The 17,298-nt window shown below is 41.3% G+C and overlaps 1 protein-coding gene across 1 annotated transcript in view; it reads left to right on the plus strand.

The window, feature by feature from the left end:
- The window catches only part of ADAM11 (ADAM metallopeptidase domain 11), a 92,513-nt gene that overhangs the window by 47,805 nt on the left and 27,410 nt on the right, over nucleotides 1-17,298 (plus strand). Inside the window, exons 10-17 of the mRNA XM_088470668.1 lie at nucleotides 1,735-1,806; nucleotides 3,206-3,372; nucleotides 6,599-6,683; nucleotides 9,992-10,082; nucleotides 10,174-10,225; nucleotides 13,813-13,912; nucleotides 15,651-15,722; nucleotides 16,603-16,698. Of these exons, the coding sequence (XP_088326794.1) occupies nucleotides 1,735-1,806; nucleotides 3,206-3,372; nucleotides 6,599-6,683; nucleotides 9,992-10,082; nucleotides 10,174-10,225; nucleotides 13,813-13,912; nucleotides 15,651-15,722; nucleotides 16,603-16,698 (735 nt within the window). The remainder of the gene's footprint in view (nucleotides 1-1,734; nucleotides 1,807-3,205; nucleotides 3,373-6,598; nucleotides 6,684-9,991; nucleotides 10,083-10,173; nucleotides 10,226-13,812; nucleotides 13,913-15,650; nucleotides 15,723-16,602; nucleotides 16,699-17,298) is intronic.

Below are 17,298 nucleotides of genomic sequence, written 5' to 3' on the forward strand. Positions count from 1 at the left end.
TAAAAATCAATGAGATTTTATCCCAGGCCCAGCCCCCAGTATTGGGCATCCACACAGATTTGCAGTCACCTGCTATTCCTAACCTACAGACAAATATTTATAACTGTGGCACATAAACCTCATTACAGAGCATTCCTGCTGTTAGATCTAGTTCACAAGAGCTTATTATGGTACAGCAACAGCATATATCAATGATTTCTTATAGGAAATGGTGACTTGATTTTTATTTTCATGTTGTATTTCTCTATTGAAAAGATTAAGAGATGGATATTGGCCTGCTGCAGAGTTTTAGGAAGTTCCTATCATTATATTATTTAGGCCTGTTATCCACTGGTGCTAGGTAAGCGTCACAAAATACAAGTGAAAACTGCATATGAAATGCATATTAACCAGGCTTGCCTACCCTCCCCCGATTTGGGTGGGAGCCTCCTAATATCAGGTGCCACTCCCGGCTCCCCCGGAAAGGCCGGCGACCCCCTCCCGTAGTATTTATAGAAACCCCCGCGGTGGGTGGGGGCGGTGACGCGGATCGCACTAAATTGCGTCATCGTGGCCCTGACCCCTGCTTCACAATGCGTCATCCCCCCGGCCACACCCCCCGCTGTATGCAGACATTCAGCTACCTCCCGGAAGGAGGGAGCTGAATGTCGGCAAGTATGATATTAACGCTATGGTTTTTCATATGTTGTACACATGCTGTATGTGTATAAATGTTGTTTCCAGTGTTCAGAAACACCATTGAAGCCTATTCAGGTGTAGTGGCTAGCTGTCGTCTATGTGGATCTGAGGCTGCCCCCTTGGAGTCAGAGGTGTCTCCAGGTCTGATGACACCTGGTGCGCACTCTGGATACCCCCCGCGCGCAGGAGGTCTGCCCGTCTGAAAGGGGGCATGTGTTCTACATCCAGCCTGTGTCAGCAGAATGGGATAGTAGCCTCTATAGTGCCAGGTGGACATATCTTCTTTCATTCAAATGCAAATGTCCATAATGAAATCCAAGCAACAATATTTTCTATTAATCCAAAAGGAAATGTAAAACACAAAGTATGATGTATGCATCTACTCTTAGAGCTATGCAGTATAATGAGACAAGAATTAATTGGCCAAGACTCCCCTTAGACGTTCAACCAACCAGAAGCCCTTTTCCTACACTAGCTTCAATGTGATTTATTTAGTAGGAGAGCTTGCCTCAATCGTACATGCATAGATATAACCTGTATTGATTTGAGGAGTTTCTACAATGTCTACAATTCCAGTTAAATGAATAGGAATGAAGTATGAACAGGCCATAGAAATCAATTAATAAATTCAAGCAAAATCTGGATAAACCTGTTGGGCTCACCCCTAGACCGTTCATACACAATATGCTCTCCAAAACATAATTTGCTATTTCAAATGCAGTGACCTGCTTTAATCAAACTAAATTGGAATTAGCAGCATCTAAAAAAAATTTAAAACCTTGACCAAATGCAAACCTAAGTATAACGGAAATGTGTATGGATACTAGAAAAGAATGCGTTTTATTTTGCAATGTGTTTGCATGCACTGCGCTACTAAGAATCCGTCGGATTCTGTGTTTGAACCACTGGGTAGCCAGGCACCCAGTGTTTTAGTCTATAGTTTTATAATATTGTATAGTAAAAGTAATGGATATAAAATGACATTCTCTAAATAACATTGCGTACTCTGTAGTGTTGCATGTAGTCTAAATGTTATCTTTGTATTGTGCTCCTTAGTTTGATCAGGTGCGGCAGTCTGTGGGTCTTACAAGTAGTTTTGCCAAATCAGTGGTGAATTTAGCTGATACCGTAAGTATGCTAAAACATATTATATTGTGCTGTAATTGCCCTTCCAAATAGAACATCACAAGCTTCTATCAAGCAGTTTATTCACACCTCCTTATATTTGAATGGGTGGGTAATTCACCAATAAAACATTCAGCTTTCCGTAAAGAATACGACAGCGCAAGCAATTAGCTCTCACTCTGCACAAAATTTTCATTGGTGCCTCCAATTAAATAATAATGCTATAACTCACTCCTTAATGACTGGGGATATTTACTTTCTCGGTGACCCATTATGAAGAATAACTTTCTGTCTTTGAATTTATCCTGGTAATGTTTTTTTTTTTTTTTTTTTTTACATTAATAGATTGATAGGGATTTTATTTTTTAGCACAATCCAGTAAAACTTTTTTATTTTATGGATATCTATGGAAAACCAGTAAAGATCGGGGTGTGAGGACTTTTTTCCTTGGATCGTCTTACAGAACATAGTACGCTTGTTTCGCTAAACATAATTAGAAAGTACAAAATTAGATTTTGAAATTAGAGCTGTTTTTGTTTAGTTTTGAGGAGTAAATATAGGTTCCCTTAGAGAAATAAACACAAGGCTTTCACCTTAAAAACATGCCTACCATAATCGATTATCTCTATTATAATCATCCTTATTATTATCTGCCATTGTACATACCAGAAGCAGTGTAGATGAACTAAAACATGTTGTGCAATATAAAGTTCTGGCAGGCAGAATGATTTACTGCTGATTATTTATATGGAAACGGAATGTGAACGTAGGCGCATACAAGTACAAGGTGCTGAGAAATTGGAACTGGGGTAGTTTCTGTTCTGCTTACTTTAGTAGGGAACAATGTTTGACATTATTGATCTTTTGTTTCCTAATAGACAATATTCTACTTTCTTTTTTTTTTTTTTTTATGACCGTGACTTAAAGGGCCGTCAATTAGGCACGGGACTTAGCTCACTGGGAAATGCTCCGGGTGTCACGGCCGGAGCTATTCAATTATTCTGTATTGTCCCTGCACGGTTAACGTGCGCAAAGTGCTGGAATCTATGGGTTTCCCCTGCGTTAAAATGCAGAGTGTGCATTTTAATGCAGATTTTTGCTCAGTAAGCTGCAAAGAAAAGTCCACCCTCTGGGGCTTAGCACGCCGGGTTCCCGCAAGTAATTGAATCAGACTGCGCGTTCTGTTAACTGCGGTTTAAACCCTGCTCCTAATTGAATTGTTGTGACAGTTAGAAACTAGTGGAGAAGAATAAAATGCATACATGTCAGAGATATACATTACATTTAAGAAACAAAAGGAGCAGTACTACTGTATATATTGTTCTCCTTAAGACTTCCATGTTGTCTATTTTGTGTTCCATAGCTTTTTAACATTTAATTTATTCCTTTTTACTCCTCCTAGATTTTTAGGGAACAGCTAAACACCAGGATTGTTCTGGTTGCCATGGAAACCTGGACATCTGGAGACAGGATAGCTGTGAGTGAGGACCCTCTACAAGTACTGGGTGATTTCATGAAGTACCGGAGCACCGAGATACCAGAGCATAGTGATGCCACTCACCTCTTCTCGTGAGTCCTATGGGGTTAGCTGCACCTTATTATATAATCCATTGAACATGTTGCTGTCATCAGATCAACCTCTTCCATTACACTTCTAGTCTATGTAGACATCAGATACTAAAGTATTGCATAATTGTTAAATAGAATGGTAAAAATCTGGTATGTTCTAATAAAAGAAGAAAAAAAAGGCAAAATTTATCTAACCCTTATATTCCCTAAATCTGGATCTACATAAAGGTTTCACAAGAGGTGAGACCTAAATGATCCCTGATCTTGTACATCACATTTAAAAAAATGTATAATAACCCCTTACATGCATTTTTACCAGTAGAAAAGTCACAATATCCTTCTTGAGGGGTAAACAATTTCTAATTTTGGAGACTAGCTCCCGTTATTTTTACAAATATGAAATAATTTTGTCAATAAACCAAACTGCCTCCATCCACTAGAATTATAGGTGACTGATGCCTGGCATGGCTGGAGATCAGCATCTAATCTCCACTGACCCGGACCAGTAACAGTTGCTTCTGCTGGCATAAGAGCCTAGATAGATTTGAACATATACAGGGTACATTGTAGTCACCCATATTATGTTGTCCAAGTAGTTGATTAGATTTGAACTAAACAACTGTTGATGCAAATGCTTGTACAAGCTGGAACCCTCCAATCAACTGCTCAGACAAAATAACCTTTGCAGCAATAATGTAGACCGTATACAGTAAGGATAAGTTCTGGACCATGCCGACTAGCGGAATATTGCTTTTTTATCTTAAATTGTTAAAGCAGAGAACATGCTTTACACTGCTGTATCATATACAGTACATATAGTATGTGTGCAATACGTAAGTACAATGAATACAGTACACACATTGTTTACCTTAAATACTGTGTTTGAAAAATTAATACAGTACTGTATTGTCCTCTGAGGTCCTTCTGTTGATAGCTACAGGCCAGAAAAAACTCAGAACAGAACATGTGGCGAAAATAATAAACATAGACATAATTAAAACCCCGCCAAATTAGAGGAATGCAGAAAAGTGGGACCCTACTCTACTTTCATGTCTCTAGACTCTCATGCCAGAAGACACAGCTGCTACTAGGCCAGGCAAATAATCTCAGTCTTGGGGCTAAATGTAATAGCCTCCGAACTTCCCGCGCTGCGGGCATTTATGCGAGTCTACCCATATTTTTAAAGTGACAATAATTTTAAAGGCTAATCCAGCTTGGTTTAGTTTTTAAAAGGATTGTCACTTTAAAAATACGGGGAGACTCGCATAAATCCCTGCAGCACCGGAAGTTTGGAGGCTATTACATTTAGGGGTCTATTTACTAAGCAGTGTTAGGAGACAGAGTGAAAAGTGATAAGGTGCCAGCCAATCGGCTCCCAACTGTCATTTTCAAACACAGCCTGTGAGATGGCAGTTAGTTAGGAGCTGATTGGCTGGCACCTTATCACTCCTAACACTGCTTAGTAAATAGACCACTTAGCCCTTGGTCCCCTGCAGTTCTTAGAAATTGTAAGAATGGAGGAGCTTTTCGAATTACCTTCAGTTTGAACTTCTCATACATTCACCTACTTTCAGTGTCCTCTTTGATTGTATCCATAGCCCAGTAATGCACTTCTCCCAAAATATCTTTACACATACTTATTGGCTTCAAACAGCAGAACAAAACAAAAAGAATGGCAAAATATTAGCAGAGGCTATACATATGAGAACATAGTTTTGATGGATTCCTGTGTCTTTAAATATAAAGTAGTGTTACTGAATATAGGAGGATCATTTTATGAATGTCAGTAAATGTGAGTGTGCAGCATTAAAACCAATTCTTTCTGCTCAATGACATTATCATCCTATTCTGCTGGGCCATTCTGTATAAAATGTGGGAAATTTCAATTGGGTATGAAATCCCGGCTGTCGTGATGCTGCTGGTCAGAATACCGACAGCGGCATCCTGACACCCATAGGGAAGACAGGTAAGTGTTTTTCTAACCCCTAACCTCCCCCCTCCCTGCACCATAATCCTAACACTCCCTACCCGGTGTCTACCCCTAACCCCACTACCTAACCCTAACCTCCCCCTAACACCCCGATACTTACCTCCGGGATGCCGATGGTCGGGATACTGGTGCCGGGATCCCGACCTGTCGCGATTTTGGAGTCGGTATTCAGACAGTTGGCATCCCGCACGCCAAAATAATTGAGGGGGTGGTATAAATGTTATAAGGGTCTATTTACTAAGCAGTGTTAGGAGACAGAGTGAAAAGGGATAAGAAAGTGATAAGGTGCCAGCCAATCAGCTCCCAACTGTAATTTTTCATACACAGCCTGTGAGATGACAGATGGGAGCTGATTGGCTGGCACCTTATCACTGTGTTATCACTTTTCACTCTGTCTCCTAACACTGCTTAGTAAATAGACCCCATAGTCTTCAACCAGCTATGAAAATGCAGAATATAGGCTATGCATCTGTGGAAGTGCAGTGGTAAAATAGGTGCAAAATTATAGCTGGAGTCGCACCAAAGAGCCTCTCTCAGCGTGCCATATACCTGCGATTCTGCTTGCACCGAAAAATGCGTCTTAGTTGCAATATGCTGCAACTAAGATGCACCATGGAGACGGCACTGATTAATTTGATATGCGACACTTGTATCTCTGTGTGCGCCTGAGTCTGAATTTGTATACGAAGTGCTACAATGCAGCTTTTTTCTACACCAAGTTCCGTTGCGCTTTGTATACAGACTCAGTCGCACACAGATATAAAATTGTTGCAAATCCATCATATTAATCCGTGCAGTCTCATGGTGCGTCAAAGTTGTATTGCATTGCGACTAAGATGCAGTTTCGGGCAATAGAGACGCTCTGTGTAAGCAGAGTCGCGTGGGAGCTGGAGGCTTACTCACATCAGGTGTCCCGCACCACATGGCATATTGAGGACACCTCTGTATGTTGTAGATTTATATGACATACTATAAATAATTCTATATGGGTCTGATTTACCTAAACTGATCTTATTACACATTCCAACTAAAACAAAAATATGGTATGATGAAAGTGAGTGGGTATTGTTTATCATGTGCAGACAGGTGAGTTAGGAGTATGATAGGCTCTTGTTATGGAAAAAAAAATACCAAGTCTAACTTTGATTCCAGTTTGGTCTTCTATTCAAGTGATCCCAACCCATTAAGTCTGTCTACATAGCACCTAACTCATACATTTCCTTTCTCTGCATTTAGAGGACGCACATTTAAGAGCAGCCGCAGTGGAGCGTCGTATTTTGGTGGGATATGCTCTCTGGCCAAAAGTGGTGGAGTAATTGAGGTCAGTACAACACATTAGATTCATAATCTTATCCAACAGTTACCAGACTTCGGAATGTGAAAGGCATAATATTACTTTATGCATAGATCATAACAGCAGTTATGTAGCCTTTTTTTTTTTTTAACCATTTGGAAACTTTGCACTTTGGTCCTTACCAGCATTGTTCTTAGTTCATCGCTAAGATTGTATATTCAGTTATGAGCGTGTTATATTCAATATAGAATATTGTACAGAAAAACACTTGGCAATAATGAACATACATATATACATTCCCATTGTTTTATAAAGCAAAACAATCACCAGCTCATTATAAGACACACAGGCTGAAAAGAGACCCATTCACAACTGTAATTCCAAATCTAACAAAGCCAAACTGTTCACTTGGGGCCTCGATTTCACTGAGACATGAGGAACAGACAAATGGATATGCAGTCAGAATGTCTCCGGTTAAAATGTTGACAGCAGAAAGTCACCATTGATGATGTTGACATCATTAATCGATATTGACAGAATGTTGACACTGTCATAATGTCGACATTTCCATTAAATTTAGGGTTAAGGATAGCATTGGGATTAGCATTAGGGACTTAATTATATCGACATACAGTTGCATGAATGTCAACATTATAACCAAGTGAACTTTCTCACGTTGACATAAGTGTCGGCATTGTGAATGTTGAAAAAATATACCACACCCAATAAATGTGCATTATCACAGACTAATCATTATCAACACACAAATTAAAAAATGTATCAGGTGTATAAAGTACTAGCTGAAGTACCCGGTTTAAATCTTCAAGTTATTAAATTAGGCATCCCAGACCAATTGCCACCCCTATGTGAAGTTTTCACCCAAATCCAGCCAGTGGAAGGCTCAGAACAGGCTCCCCGGGTCAAAGTTCTGCCCAGGATACAATGACGAGAGGTCCGACTGGGACCCTAACCCCCCTAAAAGCTGGGCAGGATCTGACTGGACCACTTCGTATTGGTTTCATCCCAATTGGTGCAGGGGTGTCCAAATGCCTAACCAGACTGACATACAAACAGACCAATGAATTTTATATATAAGATAGTGCTAGGGTTTAGGGAGTTATCAGTGGCGTTATTTGTATATACCTTTACATCAGATGATCCAAAAGTTGTATAGATAAGAGGGTGAGAAGGGGTATTTAGATTGAAAAGTCAGTTTTACTAGTAAATTAAAAACCTGGATTACTAACATAATTACTGTTACCAACATTAAAATATGAAAGATGTAATTCTGCAGTAAAGCATTGTCATTGAAAAATAAAGGTAATAGCGGAATGGACTGCAAGGGGCCTGTTTGTCAATCCTTATTGCTGCAGGATGTGGCGATTTGGAATTTAAGGCTTGTGGGTCAGATTAAGGCTTGAGGGGCCCCAGGGCAACTAATTTATGGGGGCCCCTACTAATAAAAGTCAATAGGATATGCTGGCAATGTCATGAAAATGTGTAACTGCTCCTCGCACCACAAATGTATTAAATACACTGTAGTACCCCAGCACACATTATGCCACACCGGAACCCCAGGTTACCTATGCCACCGTGTCCCCACACTGGTTGGTGCAGCTATATGTGGGAGTCGCTGAGCGATTGCCCTGTCAATCCAGCTCTGGGGCCAGGACACAGGCTTCGATAGGAGCCTGTCCCTGCAATAAGTAAAAATGAAAGTAACTGCGTTAGGACCCATACATGCAACTGCACGTGCAGGGCCATCAGGCTGCATATACTTACAGCAAAATACTTGAGATCAGAAAGTGCTCCAGCATACAGGGAAGGTATCAAACGATCCCTCACCGATCTGTCCTATACAGGAAAGCAGACTAACGAAAATGGCATTAACTAACAGACAATGGGGTCTATTTACTAAGCAGTGTTAGGAGACAGAGTGAAAAGTGATAAGTCTGTGATAAGGTGCCAGCCAATCAGCTCCAAACTGTCATCTCACAGGCTGTGTTTGATAAATGACAGTTGGGAGATGATTGGCTGGCACCTTATCACAGACTAATCACTTTTCACTCTGTCTCCTAATGGGGGGCATCCACTAGACGATTTTATCCCTGTTCAACCTCTTAACGATTTTCCCTTGAAGTTTCCCTTGAAATAGGATCTTCCACTCTGAACAATTTGCAAAAGATTTGCAAACGATTTGCAAAAGATCTAACAATAAACTATGTTGTTTTAATCTGTGATTGAGAGCTTTCAGCTATAGTGGGCAGACAGTGGTTCATCGTTTGATCATTCAGCGTGAACGATGTGTAAACGATGTTTAAATGATTTTTAAGCAATCAAGTGAAATTGACCTGCATGTTCAGTCAATGGAGGAGACGATCAAACGACCAGCGGGAGCGCGCATTGTACATCGTTAGAAACAATTACTGCATGATTTGCAAACGATGTTCAACCGATGTTTGAACGATTATCAAACGATTTTATCATTATCGTTCAACTTTATCGTCTAGTGGATATCCCTCTTTACACTGCTTAGTAAATAGACCCCACAATTTGAAAAGCTAAACTTGTTAAACAACACCATAATGCCGTCCCCATAGAAAACTGTGTGGACGGCTGCTTCGAAAGCTTTTGCTCGGAAATTGTATCTCCCTGTTTTTCTTAAAATAGGGGTGATACTTAACATGAGGAAACACCAGTTTAGTTGTTGGAGAGGGCATGATTCAGAGGTGCATGTAGAACCGATGTTTGAGCAGGTGAGCGTTTTTTCTTTTTGCTACTGTGCATGAGCAAAAAGTCTAGAAAACGCCTATTGCGTATGCATGAACCAAGGTGTGCGATGACGTTCAGATATGAAAATGGACGTCGCAGTGTTTGCTCAGTGCGCTGCACAAGAGGAATCTTTAAAATGGCGTTTGCATATTTTGGCACTTGAGAATCCATGAGAAATCCCAGCCGCACTTAACTGCACGTACCTCTTATCGCCAAGAGATATTAAACTACTATAAAATATAATGAGCAGTAAGTCATGCCTCTGATATGTTTAGCCCTGAAGTGAAACCATCACTAGATGTTCAAGCACAACCATGCTACAAACTTGAAACCCAAAGATAGTATAATGTGTGCTGCCATTTCATATTTACTTTATTTAAGTTTATTTTCGGCCTCAGGTAAGACACACATTATACATACAGTATATGCAGCGGAAGAGACTGATTTAAAAATTCTAGTTGCAATTGTTATTGGTATGGAATTTGCAATATATAGAGAGACCTGTGGAAGATATACTGTGGTTATAATGCATCCATGTTGTGTTCTGCTTCTGCCCTATATAGTATGGAAACATTGCTGCCATGGCAGTGACATTGGCACAGAGTCTGGGACAAAACCTTGGCATGATGTACAATAAACCACGGACTGCTGCTGGTAAGCTCTCACCCAGACATCTGAACGTTGCTTTGAATGTAACTATTCATGATTAGTTTGTTAGTACAGTAAAGTGTGTGCTTTAATCTAGGTGACTGCAGTTGCCCGGATCTGTGGCTTGGCTGCATCATGGAGGATACTGGGTAAGTGACAGAAGAGGAAGTGCACAGATCACTAAGACTTTGCTTTTTATGTGTAAGACTAATTGTGAGGCTACTTTTCTTGCTGTAGACGGTGTTCATGGTATAGTATTATAAAGCTGATTAAGCAACCAATATCCTATTCTAAACCATACTGATCTGATAAGTGATCCAAATATAAACTTTGGGTGAGAAGTCAGATCTTATTAAATTGTTGTGCAGGAGAGCTGTGAAAGGGTTGGGAGACAACTCCTGTGTAATGCAGGCAGTAAGAGTACCATATGATCCAGGGAGGATTTCCCACATTTATTTATAGTGGATCACAATCATAATTTAAATGTTATGGCCGTTTGTCATCCCGGAAGGAAGGAATCTAGATACAGAGCAACAAACTGATTACTCTTTTAATACAAGAATTCTGTTTGCTGGGACCATAAGTTACACTCTCATACTGTAGCTTAATAAATATTCTCTAGAAACATTTTATCTCTTTATGGTGGCACAATGGATAGCTATGTATGTGCTGGATGGGTTCAAGTCGACATGTCCACATTTAGAATGTTGACAATCAAAATGTTGCCAACCTGAATGTCGGCATGTTATGTTTGTCAGCGTTCAGAGGGGTAAATTTACTAAGATTCGTGTTGATCCGAGATTGCTATCTCGGGTGAAAATATAACTTTTTTGCTTATCGGGAATTTACTATCATTAAACTCGGGTGATTTTTTTCATCTTTTGGGGTTGAAATCGGATGAGTTAATGCTGCAAATTCGGCCGTTTTTATCACTAGAAATGTATTCACCATCGGCTCAAGTCGAAAGTACTTTTCATTAATTTCAGCCTAAATCGGGAATTTACCATTATTCGTTTTGCTATATTCGGCCGTTTTACAGCCAAATCGGGGAGTCAATAGAAGTCAAATGCACCACCTCCTGATCTGCGAGATTCCATCAAATATGATTTGTGTATGTTTAATAATGAAAAGTGTGTTTTTAGGGTTATTCTTTTGGGATTTTTTTTTTTATGTGGGGTCCCCCCCCAAAAGCCTAACCAGCTCCGGACTGGTCAGCCAGTCCTGGTTCTGAAAATTACAGGGAACAAAACGTGTAGGGTTCCACCATAATTTAAGAACCAGCACCTGGATACAGGGCCAGTGCTGATTTAAATATAGGGGGGAAAAAATGTGTAGGGGTCCCCCTATATTTAAAACCAGCACCAGGGTGGAATGCCACAGCCAGGAGACCCTATTACCGGGTCTCCATGGCCAAAGCATTCTCATCCTAAGCCGGTCAGGCCAAGCTGGGGATCTCAGGGGAGGTGGGAACTCCCCAAAAAAGGGATCCTTCCTCTCCCAAAACCCCAGGCTTCGTCTGAAGCCCGGAGCTCTTCCCCGCACCCCTGGGGAGGTGGGTACAGGGGTAATAACGTGTTAAATAGTATTAAACTATTGTATTTTACAGTGGAACTACAGGTGTCGGCTGGCACCCGTACCCCCACTGTAAAATAAATAGTTAAAAAAGACAGAACACACACCCCGTATATAGTATAACTTTATTACACACCTACCTCACTCACACATACTTACCTACTGCCAGAAGTTCACGTCCCCTTGTCCCGTAGATTCCAATGGGTGTAGCTGAAAAAAAGATCCTATACTCACTTCCAGTCTTGCGCTGGTCTCCGTAGCATCCAGGGGTCTTGGCAACATAGCAAACTGACTGACCCGAAGGCATACGGACAAGTATTGCTATGTGTATTGTCATACACAGCAGTACTTCGCGAATGACAGCTGACGGGCCTCCTCGGGAATTCCCATGTCCCGCCAGCCAATCAGAGGCCGCTTTACATGTGGCGGCCGCTCATTGGCCGGTTACACGTGGGTCCCAGCCAATGAGCGAATTCCCGAGGAGGCCAGTCAGCTGTCATTCACGAAGTATTGCTGTGTGTGACAAAACACATAGCAATACTTGTCCGTATGGAATAGTTTTTTACGGTTTGTTATTTTGCCAAGACCCCTGGATGTTATGGAGAGCAGCGCGAGGATGGAGGTGAGAATCACATCTTTTTTTCAGATACACCCATTGGATTCTACATGGGACAAGGGTACAGACCAGCTGGTAGTAGGTAAGTATGTGTGAATGGGATAGGTAGGTATGTAATAAAGCCGTACTATATACGGTGTGTGTTTTGTCTTTTTTTAATTATTTATTTTACAGTGAAGGTACAAGTGCCGGCCGCCTGCTGGCACTGTTCCACAAGTGCCAAAGGGCAGGCATGCTGGCACCTGTAGTTCCAGTCCGGGACTGGTTAGGCTTTTGGATGAGGACCGCACGTAAAATATAAAAAAACATATAAAAAACAAACAAGCATCCTGCACATATTTCACTGATTATGTGCAGGCTGCTTGTTCGGGAGAGAAACTCGGGCAGGGGACTCGGGGCTTCAACACGGACAGGATCGATCAAATACACCATCAGACAAAACAATCCTGTCAAAACCGGGAGCTTGGTACATTCCCGCTTTTTAAAGTGAAAAATCGGCCATTTTGATTGATCCTATCCGAGTTGGAAAACGGGACAAATCGGGACCAACGCGAATCTTAGTAAATTTACCCCAGGATGTCTAAATGTTTAAAATGTCAAAAGATAATGTCGACATTTGTAATGTTGACATCGACATAATGTTGACATTTTGAATGTCATCAGTAACAATGTTGACATATGGGGTCAGGCAACAATTAGGTTAGGCATATTATGGTTGGTTTTAACCTAATAAAGATCTGTTGACATTCAAAGTGTCAACATTTTGACAGGGTGGACATTATGTCTGTATCAACATTGTGAATGTTGACATGCCACATGTAAACATGCTGAATGTCAACATCATGGTGTCAACATATCATACCCAAGTCGCATTGGATTCCTCCTTCTCTGGTTATCTCCCACAATCCAAAAATATACTAGTTGGTGAATTGGTTTCTGACAAAGTTATCCCTAGGTGTATATGTGTCCATGTGATAAGGAATATAGAATATGTAATCTCCACTGGTGCGGGGACTGATGTGAATGACTAATCCTGGGTACACAGTAGGACGATGGATTGGTCAGAAGACTGGTCCCCTCATCCGAGCAGCTGATTGGTAAACTATACACACTTACCAATCGGCTGCTGGATGTATCTGGGCTGACATTACACCTGGCTGTGCATTTAAATTTGCTCACCCAGTTGAGATGTCGGCAGTCCTTGCAGCAAGTGTTTGGGCGGTCGAGGGGTTGCCCGTACACACATGCAGATGCACCGATTATATCTTTCAGATATATCAGCTGTGCTGCAGGGCCAACCTTATATGCTTGTGAAAGACGTCGATCACAGACGTATCAAGTGTACACACCCGCCGATGCACTCGTGATAAATCATTTGTCGGTCGAATGAACAATATATTGACAAGTGTGTAGCCAGCATAAATATTCTCTGTAAAGTGCTGTGGAATATGTGTGCGCAATATCACCTGTTAATAAATAAATAATTTGACTTTCAAAAACCTATATTGTGCTTCTCATCATTCTTTACACTACTTTGTTTTATTTCAGTTACTACCTCCCCCAGAAGTTCTCCCGCTGCAGTATTGATGAATACCGTCAGTTCCTGCAAAACGGAGGAGGGAGATGCCTGTTTAACAAACCCCATAAGGTGGCCAGACATTAATTATTACTATTATTCAAATAATTCAGACACTTCAATTTCACATGGAGAAGGTGTTTAGGTCCTTCACTCTAAGGACCTCATTCAGAGTCTCTCGCTAGCGCTGTGCGCTCGCAAATGGTCTGATGGTTTGCGTACGCTTCGTTCTGCGCGTGCGCAAACTACTCAGTGAGATCGCAGGCCGCTCGCTCGCCCAGCAAAGACAGCCCAGTGAAATGAGTGACAGGAGAGACTGTTTGTGGGTTGTAACAGGGGCAGGACACTAATAACGGGGGAGTGGAGGTGCGAACGCAGGCGTGCCTGAGTGTTTCAACGCCATTTTAGAGGCGTGCATAATTAACACGCAGCATCATAGTACACGCCACATGCTTGTTTTTTACACTGAAGTCCTCGCAGTGCTTGCGGCAGGGTAAGGCAACCACAAGCGCTGCGATCGCTTCCAATTGTCCTCGATGTACCAATGTTTTAATACACTTCCTGGAGATGACGTGTGCTGATGGGCGGCTCTGCCTGTGCGATTGGGCGTACGCTGGCCGCTCGCTAAGACATGGTGGGTGTGGTTATGCCTCGGCGAGCGATTGCTTTTCGTGGCGTCACTTTGACAGATTTGCATACACTGGGGGTGAGCAATCGCATCTGGTGAGAGACTCTGAATGAGGTCCTAAGTGAGGAAAAGAAGCTCTGACCCAGAGTGAGGAAAAGAAGCTCTGACCCAGAGTGAGGAAAAGAAGCTCTGACCCAGAGTGAGGAAAAGAAGCTCTGACCCAGAGTGAGGAAAAGAAGCTCTGGCCCAGAGTGAGGAAAAGAAGCTCTGGCCCAGAGTGAGGAAAAGAAGCTCTGACCCAGAGCTCTTCTGACATCTCCATACAGTTATCTGCCACAGAAACTATCACAATGAACATATTCCATACAGATGTGTCCACTGTAATCTGCAATGTAGTCGAGGCAAAACGTGCGCATGCACATATTCACACCCGTCACCATAGACTACATTGGCAGATTGCAAGTGCGTATATATGCAGCCTGGCGTGGCTAGTCGACACAATGCATGTGTACGCATTGTGGGTAAGATGACAGTGTACACATTTGTACATCGCCCTGCATCCCTACACACCTTTTATATTACCTACATCTCAATGCCTCCTTGTCTCCTATCTGCTTCTCCTTATGCCCTGACTTGTCTCCTGGTGAATGTCCCCATTGATTCCTTCCTGCTCATACCTGCTTTGCCATGTCTCCTGGATGCCTCATGTGTGCCTGGCCCTCCTCATCTCTATTTCATCTTATTTGTGTCCACCCCTTCCCCAATCCCCTGGGTGATCCAGTTAGTTTGGGACCATGAATCAGCCTGCTTAACATGAATTATTAAACATCCCACAATGGAAAATCCATTATGGGAAAGCTTATTACCTGTGTACACTGAATGCTGCACATCCACAATGCAGACACCGCTGATACTAAGCCATAACCTAACCCATTATCGTGTACGTTTTATGAGGCATCTCAAGTCCATGACATGTCTGTCAGACTTTTACATTCTGCACAAAACTTGCACTGAGCATGAATATGCGATAAGTCCAGGTCTTCATAAGTGTATACTAGCACAGACATGCTCCTCCCACTCCAAATACAGCTGTGTGACTGAGCGCTTCTAACCATTTTGTTTTCTTATTGTGGGGTCTACATCCTGCACACAATATTTCTTGTTTTCCATTTCCTCTCCCAGCTGTTGGATGCTCCATCCTGTGGGAATGGATTTGTGGAAGTGGGGGAGGAATGTGACTGTGGTTCAGCTGCTGTGAGTACTGAAACTACTAATATTACTTAAACCGGCAACATTTTACGCAGTGCTGTACATGAAGGGGGCCTTGTACAGACACGATCAATACAATGGCGAGAAAGAGAAGGTAGAAATGAAACCTGCCTGCATTATTTAATAACCCATATAGGTATTTTGTCACACAAATAAATATCTTGCCCAGTGTATGTATCTATGTCTCTGTGCTCAACAAATTGTCCCCAACCACTTGTGCTGTATTTTATAATGTTCTACAGTTAAAGCCGCTAGAAAGACTCTCTGGTAGTTGGCAAGAGTAGAGAAGCACCAATTCCAGGTGTTGGAATTCAGGTTAATCCTGGGAGCCTGCGGCAGGATTCGTGTGACTGAATCTATAGGATTTCTCTAAAAGACTCCAAATCATTATTGTAATGCATAGGAGACAGGTGTTGCTTCCTGGGGTTAAAATGTAGAATATGTTATCATTGGGATCCTATTGAGTTCTGCAAAGTTTCATTGCAATAGTATTAAATATTCAGCCAATTCTTAAGGTATGAATCGAACACATAACTAGTTAAAATATATCTCAGCCACACTAACAAGATTATGTTCACTCTACATTAGAACTATACTTTCCAGCATAGGAGGTAAAGGAAGTACAAGCTTGAACTATATCTCGACACAAAAAAAATTGACAATTACAAGCTAAGAAAAGACACATTTGAGAAAGTAAACTTATAGTATTAAGTCTTTGCAAATTTGCATTTATTACTATGTTTCCCTCTTTATTTTACTTTCAACATAATAAATACTGCAGATGGTTTTTAGCCAAAACCTAAGAACCTATGTAGTTATTTTCACTACATAACTGACACAAGATTTGTCGTTGTTGTGGTTGCAGGAATGTAACCGGACTGGTGCCTGGAACTGCTGTAAGAAATGCACACTCAGCCATGATGCAATGTGCAGTGATGGGCTATGTTGCCGACGGTGTCGGGTAAGGAGACAGGGAACATAAAATGTCTAGACGTCATTAACAATCACATGTAACTTGGAAACAGATTCTGATTTTTTCTAAGATGCAAATGACTAAAATAATATCTGGTTAGGTACATTCTGGTAGATTATGTAAATCGGCTATATGGACAATTCCCTGGTGTCTTCCTAATTTCTTACTAGATGCCATCTGCATGCCAACTGTCCCCAATTTCAAGAGACAATCGCAGGTTCTGGGGATTTGTCCATGGAAATTGTTATCCTTTATTGTCCTGGTTTAATAATGACCAACTACTGATAGTAAGAACTGCTTCCAGCAAGTTAAAAGCTATCAATTTTTTTTTTTACATGTTGCATATATATATATAAAGTGATCTTAATCAGCAATATTATCTGCCAGACAGATTTTCCATTTCATTTTTTTGGAAAGAATAAGCTTAGAAATGTGCATTTAATGCAATTGTGTCTACACAGGAGGCCTGTTGTCATATCAGATGGCAACAAAAATCAACATCTGCCTGGAAAACATCTATTTTTATTCTATTTTCTAAGTTGAGTTCATCTTTAAAATCACCTCCAGTGAACTTTATTTTGAACCTAG

This window comes from Taudactylus pleione, unplaced genomic scaffold (assembly GCF_031769625.1).
Source record: "Taudactylus pleione unplaced genomic scaffold, aTauple2 ptg000102l, whole genome shotgun sequence".
NCBI classification, from domain to species: Eukaryota; Metazoa; Chordata; class Amphibia; order Anura; family Myobatrachidae; genus Taudactylus; species Taudactylus pleione.